General features: G+C 32.3%; 1 protein-coding gene across 1 annotated transcript; it reads left to right on the top strand.

Annotated features, from left to right (window-relative positions):
* The first annotated feature begins 245 nt into the window (after window positions 1-245).
* Window positions 246-3,945, top strand: LOC126688548 (28 kDa ribonucleoprotein, chloroplastic). The gene is made up of 4 exons (XM_050383277.1): window positions 246-903; window positions 2,753-2,854; window positions 3,028-3,300; window positions 3,419-3,945. The coding sequence occupies exons 1-4, from the start codon at window positions 430-432 to the stop codon at window positions 3,470-3,472; spliced, it is 903 nt and encodes a 300-aa protein (XP_050239234.1). The 5' UTR covers window positions 246-429; the 3' UTR covers window positions 3,473-3,945.
* Window positions 3,946-8,631: the final 4,686 nt, after the last annotated feature.

Here is an 8,631-nt window from a genome sequence, read left to right as displayed (position 1 = left end):
ACTATTCATGAGACTTATTATATTATTTAGCTAATTTTGACCTTTTTTTTTTTTTTTTTATTCTACACTTTCAAAAAAAAATATTTTAATTTCAGCTAGATGAGTGGTTCCAAACGGAAGCTTAGTGCTATGTAGCAATAACTGATTATTAAGACCAAGGTACAGACCTACCAATGAGCAAGGTGTCTGATCTACTTTGGACTTACCTTATCCCCCAAATATCTCTTCCAACAATTCTCACTGGACACAATCTGCCCACATCAGCTTAGATAGCATACGTAGCTGACACACCCCCATCCCTCACTATTTCCTCACATCAAAAAAAACTTTATTCTACCCCTCAACTTCATAACAGAAAAAACCACCACCACCACCACCATCGCCACCACAACCACCACCACCACCATTAGAAGAACTAACTTCCAAACCATGGCGGCCACTGCAGCTGCGGCTGTAGGCTCATCTTTCTCTTCGTCCATCCACACCCTCAAGTGTAATATCCGCCCTAATAAGCAATGCCTGTCTGACCCTTTTCTTAGACTTTCCTCCTCAACTCGCATGTTAGCATCAATATCTCATTCTTACAGGATTGAACAGCTTTCACTCAATGCCACCTCAAGCAAGTGGAGGCTACTCAGGATATCAGCTGCAGTTGCTCAAGAAGAGGTAGCAGTAACAGCTGAAGAAGTTGCTCAAGAAGATCAGGTGATAGTAACAGCTGATCAAGTAGACACAGGGTTGGTTGAGGAGGAAGATAATAAGAGAGGAGAGGAAGTGTTGGATGTTGAAGAAGGTGAGGATCTTGTGAGCACTAAGCTTTACTTTGGAAATTTGCCTTACAGTGTTGACAGTGCCCAGCTTGCTGGCATCATTCAGGATTTTGGAAGTCCAGAGCTGATTGAGGTATCTACCATCTAAATTTAATGCAATATTTTCCTCCTAGCTAAGATTCTATTTTTCTATGTCTTTTGTGTTAGTTTTAATGATGGGTACGTAAGTTGATGAGGAGTCTGTATTGGACTACATGGTGAGATCAGGAAGCATATTTTCATGCTATGTCTTATTGGTAGTTGGGTTTTTTTACTGACTTGCAATAAGTTAGTGTTTTTTCTTTTTTAATTATAAAAACCTCCATTGATTAGAACCATGAAAAATATTAGATGAAGTCCAGTGACACTACAAAATATTACAGCATTCTTGTTTTTAGTTGGGGTGGATCTCCATATAATATTTTATTTTATTTTATTTTAATCTATAATGGGATTTCACCTCAATTTTTGTAAAAATGTTGTAGTAGTAGAACAACTCAAAATCTTATCCAAAACCCAAGCATGTTCTAAATGCTCTAGAATCAATTGAAAGTTCTATTTTGACCTCATACTAACTTAACTTGCAGAGTTTTTTTTGAATGGTAAGTTAAAGACTTACCTAGTAGGTCTTTAATCTATGACCTCACTCTTGATCTCATTATTATAGGAGGAAGTGTCAGTTGAGCTATAACTCGTCCGTAACAATTTATGATTTATTTCAATGGATAGCCTAAACAAGTATTAATTTCATCCCCAGTTATAAACACTAAAACAATGAAGATGTAAAATAGAAAAAAGACACAAATTTGATGACGAATTGGAAAACTAGTCCAGATTCTTTTCAAGGGAAAAATCATTTCGGGGATTTTATCTTATAAAAAAAATTTACTTGAATAAAAAGTTACAACATCCTACTTACAAAACTTTTGCACAACTAAACTCTCTATTGTAATTTGTAACATTAGCAAATGCCTTGCTTGCCTTCCAACTACTATGACCTCAAAAAACTTTCAATCATTTTACGAGAACATCTCCTAAATTGCTTATGATGTTCTCTTTATTCACTTGACAATTAATAAAGTATTCAGCCCACTTTCTTTTTTAGCAAGCAAAAGAAAAATGACAAGTACATTTTTTCCCCTTTTTTGCAAGTAAAAATATTTATTCTTGGAAGTGACTTGCCAATTAATGGTGGAAGTGAGTAGTTTGTGATTGCTAGGGATTCCCTCTTACATTAGTATTGTAGAAGTGAGAAATTCTGAAGTTTTGGTCACTGCTGGGGAAAAGGGTCCCCTCCCATTGCTGGACATCGCTAATTGACAATTTTATTAAGAGTTGTGAACAAACTCAAGGTGATTATTACTGACCAGTAACTCTTGGAAAGGACCATTTTAACTAATTGACTTGGATGCATAGCTGGAACAGCTTGATACTCATCTCACTTAGGGGCCCTTCTTTTTTGGGGTTCATTTCTTAAGGGTGGAGTGGGGCTAATTGTTTAGCTCCTTTGTGGTTCTCCTTTTTTATATTCTATTAATTCCTTCATCTCATTGCTTGGTGATGTCCTCCTGACTGTGTTATATAGAACAGGATTCACTAGGAGCTTTACTTTGTAATGGGTTTGTATTTTATAATTTCAAAATAGAATATAATCAATTAAACTTGATAACGTAAAAATTATTTAAATAAAGAGTGATGATTTTGTGTTATGTTTATTCAAGTGTTCTTCCCTAAGCCCCAACATTTACAATTTTGAGGTTGCAAAGTGGAACAAGTGGAATTTTCTTGAATATGCGATCAGGATTGGAGAAATATAGCCAGCAATTTACCAATTCATTGATTGCATATTACTTACTTTAGCATAAAATTTATAATGATAACATCATCATTGCGATTTTTATTTGCATCACTATGTCCATACTGATTGATGCAAATGGTTATAGGTTCTCTATGATAGGGTTTCTGGGAGAAGTAGAGGATTTGCATTTGTGACAATGAGTAGTCTTGAAGATTGCAAGGCAGTTATTGAAAATCTGGGTGGAAAAGTAAGAGACTCACTCTCTTTCACTCTCTATAAGTGTTTGTGGGTTATGCAAGTGTTGTGTATCTGTATTATTGACTCTAAGATGACTGAATAATAGACAGAAAATTTGATTATCTGGGTTCTTTCTTTCTTTCTTTCCCTTTCCTCAATACTAGAATAATTTGGATATTTCAGGAATATTTGGGCAGAACCTTGAGGGTGAATTTCTCGGACAAACCTAAACCGAAAGAACCTCTATATCCAGAAACCGAGTACAAGCTTTTTGTTGGGAATTTATCCTGGTCAGTCACGTCTGAGAGTTTGACACAAGCATTTCAAGAGTATGGAAATGTGGTTGGAGCAAGGGTTCTGTATGATGGGGAGACAGGAAGATCACGTGGTTATGGTTTTGTATGCTTCTCCACAAAATCAGAGATGGACACTGCCCTTGAATCTCTTAATGGAGTGGTATTAGTCTCCCCCCCACCCTCCTTTTTCTTTTTCTTTTTTCCTTTTTGTTTGAATCTCTTAGACATATTTATAGTTTGAGATACTAACTGGTAGTTGTTGTTTATTTGCCTTTTAGGAACTAGAAGGACGAGGAATGCGTGTAAGCCTGGCTCAAGGAAAACGATCGTAAGAGATGAATAGTCAGGGTCCGGTTAGGAATCAAACTTCCAATTCAATGGCTCTTAAGGAAACGAAAAGGATATGCTATTTGGCTATCACTAAGCAAGGACTTCAGTCACTGAAAAATCCTTTTCTATGTTTTTGTCCATAATTCGTTGTCCACCTTTTTATCTTCTAAGTGAATCTGTCATTGTGAAAATTGTATGATTGTCTTTGCTATATGTAATAGCAAGCGATGTTATTTTGCTTGGCTAAAAAGTATGAAAGAAATCTCATTAACATTGAGTCGTGTATGAGGCTGTGTAGAAAGTAGTAACATCTGCTATAAGCATTCAAGGCCTAAAGCAGGGGTAAGTTCCTCATCCTAGCAAAACAAATATAGTCTATGTCTGTGTATTAAATAGGTACCTATTTTCACTTAATACTATTACGCTGGCTGTAACCATGAAGTATTGCTAAAAATATCTGCCCAATTTTACTTGAGTGGCAAATGTTTTATGCCAATGTACTACTTTTGGTCACAGCAAGCACCAACTTGTTACAATCTTGAGTTCTGAACACAGGCGAAGATTCACTTACACATGATATTTGGCATCGAGTTCCTAGCAACTGAAACTTCTAAGACAAAATTATTAGAAAGAACTCAACATGTGAGAGAACATGGTTTTCATTCATAAGGGAAATCAAAGATTTGTATATGAGCCAATGCTGGCTTAAACAGAAGCAAAGAAGAGCTCTTTCCCTAAACAAATAGAGCTGCTGCCTAACATTGCCTTTTCTCATGACTATAGTGATTTTCCTTCTTGTGTCCACTTCTTAATGGGCTCTTTCCATAAACAAATAGAGCTGCTGCCTAACATTGCCTTTTCTCATGACTAAAGTGATTTTCCTTCTTGTGTCCACTTCTTAATGTTGTTGACTTCTTGTGAAACATGCTTGGAAAGTTGTACCATCACTAACTAAGATTTAGATCCTTGGAGATTATGTTTGCATTACAGTAGCAGGATTGCATTGCAGGAATATGTACATTTTGATTCTCTCGACTCCTAACACCATACATCATATAGGTTCAATGAACCAAGCCAAGCTGTTGCACCAGTAAACCTTCAGTTCTTGTTTCTAACAGGCAATAATACTATTTTGTAGTCAAAGTATGCAATGTTGGGTTGGGAGACTGGGGTCAGCTTTTTTTGTTAGTAAATAAATTTAGCTCTCTCTTCAAAGTAGTTATCCAAGGAGGGAAGAATACTATTTATGAGTGATTATTGTGGATGTTTAATGCTGTTATGCATGAAGCAGACACAAAAAATGTTACATGATCACGCAAGTTTGTAAATGTCGTGTAAAGTCATATACTAATCTAAAATGATATGATGCAGAATTTTTCGAAAACATCCTGGCTCAAAATCTTCCAGAAAACAATGATAATGATTTTCATTCTATTATATTTAAGATATCATCTGTAATATAAAATAGAGGTTGGGTCTTGGTGCGATAGCAAGTGCCTTCCGCCAAAAAGTGACAAAAAATGCTAGGATTACAACAAAGTTCACAACTCATCACGTGGTGAGTTGTGGAGGTGTGAACTCACTACTTTTTTTTCCACCACTCACAACTCTTTACCTGTAGAGTTGCTACAAAAGTTGTGAACTTTGTTGTGGTCCTAACATTGTTCAAAAGTGGTAAGTTTGGAATCAACTTCTCTAATAAATTAGAGGTAAAAGTAAGACTGCTTACTATGATTGACCTATCTTAGATCATGCAAAAGTGAGAGTTTTGTGTATTAGGTAGGTGGATATGACTTTTTTTTTTTTTTTAATGCATTATACAAGACCTCAAATAATTGTTATTTATCTTGGCGAATACCTAACCATGTATTATGACTCTATACAATATAGTCTTAATCATAGCGTCAGCACCATCAACTACTTAATGCTCTTAACCAATGAATTGCCGGGTGTAGCTAATGAAATAATCATTTACTTTTAAATGTCATAATTCACCAGTCATAGTCTGGCCCCTTTGTTTTGTATTTATGTATGAGTCATATTATATAGACTACTAAAGTGGTCTAATGTTAATAGGTTTTAATTAGCTCAATTGATAAAGTATTTGATAGTTGAATAAGAACTACTAGATTTTTGTTAAATAATAAATCTCAGCTCAAGGAATAGAATATTTGAGATTGTCAATTTATCAATAATTTTAAAACCACCTAGTTTGTAAAACACTAGCTACTGAATTAAGTAGGTCAATTTTGGGTTAGGCCACTATTAGACTATTTGTGCTTTTAAATACTAATTATGGCTAATGTGAGCCTCTCTTTAAGTTAACAAGGAATTAAAATAGAGAAAAAAACAAATTATTAGTGACGTGTGTTAATGTCTAATATTGCTATGGGTAAAGCAGACACGTTAGAAACATAATTGTAGATGATGTTTAATGTTTACAAATGTCGTGCAAAGGTATAATAGACTAATATTATATGACATCAGTGCACCATTGCTGGAAAACATTGGAGCGCAACTGCTTATAAATCTAAAATCTTCAACACAAACAATGATTGAGCTTTTTAAATTTTAGTATTATTGAGAAATAGCTCACATCATTCAAACCCAATAGGCTGCTCTATATAAATATATAATAATATAATATATAAACTGCCTTATGAACCTCAATATATTATACAAAATTAATTAGCTAATCATAATATAGGGACCCTTTTTTCCCCCTTTTTATTGGGTAAGTTCATAATGTTATGACTTATTACCATCTAATAAAGTATACAATAAGTTTTGCCCATAGATCTCAATTGGAGGAATGAAATATCTGAGATTGTCACTAATTCTACAGAAAAATTAGAAGGAAATTTGCCAAAAGACCACCTAATTTGTAAAACACTAACTACAATTAAAGAAAACTTCATATGTTGGTTTATTTGGATGAATTATTTAAATACAAAGATTTGGTGAAGTACAATCCCCCCTTAATTACCTTCCTTCTCCCGCACTCCTTCATATATTATATTATATTATTGTATTATTTTCTCTCTCAAATACTCACTAAAACTCAAATTTTTCTCAGTGAGTTTTCTTTAGTTGAAATCGTTTTGGATGGTGATGTTTCGTTTCTTGGGCATAGAGTGGACCTTCATGTTGTTGTTCATTTTTGGTGGTGTTGTTGAGTTTGATTTTCTAAGGATTTGGTGGTTGTGGAGGTGGGCTCATCTAATTACTATTTGCTTCCTAAGAAAATCGAAGGAAAATATATATGAAGTTCCATTCTTTTTGTCCATGGTAGTGTGGCTTAAATTTTTTTTTTCTTTGATTTGAGTATCATTGATTGGGTTTTTTTTTTTTTTTTTGGAATTTCTTTTTGCTAAATGGATTAGATGAGGATTTGGTTAGCAAATTTTTGTTTCCTTAAATTAGGGTATGTTCTTCTTCTTCTTCTTTTTATTTTTTATATATATATTTTTTACCTATTTGAAAGTTTTAATTTAATAACATTTTTTCCTTTTTTGTTTTCAAAAGATTGTGTTATGAAGGGGTTAATGAACAATTTAATGTGATGAAGGCATGGAACCCAAAAAATTAATACCCCCTTTAAGAAAGTTTAAATTTAACCATCCTTTTCAGTGGTACTATTTGCTTATTTCTTACAGTTCAAGGAGACATTAGTTAATTTTATAGTTTAGGGATGATTGCACTTAATCTAATAATTAATGGGAAAAAAGTGTAATTAACCCATTTTTATATTAACTTATTTGAATTTCATATAAACTTTTTCATATTGAATTCACGATGAATTCAGGTTTGATTAATATGCATGTACAACAAGTCAATAACCCGTGCAACGCATAATAAGTAATTTTTTTTTTTTTTTTTAATTCAATAGGGGAATCTGAAGTTTTGAATCATGGATGTCTCAATTATAATTTATCTTCTTTTTTTGTCTAAATATGAAATTTGATCATTATAGCCATTATTAATAAGTATTTATTATTTTTGTATTTGTGTATGGAACTATATATTTTATCATTAGATATTATGATTGTGTTTGTATATGGAACTATATATTCTATTTGGTGGTTCAAATATGGGAAAATAACACTGATCTCCCCTAATGTTGTCCATTGTTACTCTCACATCCCCTTTAATTTAGAATAAGACATTGACCTCCTCTAAAATACAAACTATTTACATTGATCTCACTTGGATGATTGAAAAAAAAATTAAAAATCTTGAATTTTATGTTTTACCCTTTACTAAATCTGTCATCCAAATCCCCTCAAATAGGAAATTTTTTATTAAAAGCTTTTTGTTTGGGGATTTTTAATTTTTCTTTTCAAGGGAATTTATAATTTAAATAGTTTTGCATTTTAGGGGAGGTGGACATATTATTCTGAACTAAGGGGAAGTGAGTGTAATAACATAAAACCTTAAAGGATGTTAGTGTAATTTTTCCATTTAAATATGGAATGAAATTTAAATTCAATTAAGATATATATTAAAATGACGTCATGTAAAATTTTGAAGACTCAAAAACTTATATGGAGTCAACTAAAAGTCAAATATTTTCGATTTTATATATAAAACTAGTTAATGATCTGTGCGATACATGGAAATTTTTAATCAAATATGATTTAAATGATTTTATCTCTCTTTAATTCTTTAAATAATTAGAGCTTGTTTGGTACTCTAAATAAAAATTACAAATGGAATTGTCATCTTTATTACTATAAATAAAATGAGTTTTAATGGAATAATTAAACATATTTATACATTCGGTCATAACTTTAAAATAAAACTCAAAATTTGTATTTATGAAATACCTTATTTATACAATTATATTTTCTAAAAAATAATATTTTTTAAATTTAATAGAGAAATTATTTTTGATGATTTATTTATTTTTTTATAATTGTTATGTGCATAATTGTGTGTGTGTGTGTTTTTTTTTATTATATTAATTTTAGAACCTATTACACTTGCTAAGGAATATGCATTACAATCATTGTTAGAAATGAATAGTTATTTTCCAATTTAAAGAATAACTGGGGGGTAGCAATATTTAACACGATTTGCGAACATGACACAAAGTTAGTAGGGTAGGGTTTAAGCTCAATGAGCTTGTGTTAAATTTGGGTGATACAAATTGACTTGTTTA

The sequence above is a fragment of the Quercus robur genome, chromosome 6 (genome assembly GCF_932294415.1).
Source record: "Quercus robur chromosome 6, dhQueRobu3.1, whole genome shotgun sequence".
NCBI lineage: Eukaryota > Viridiplantae > Streptophyta > Magnoliopsida > Fagales > Fagaceae > Quercus > Quercus robur.
This window is presented reverse-complemented; position numbering and strand designations above follow the sequence as displayed.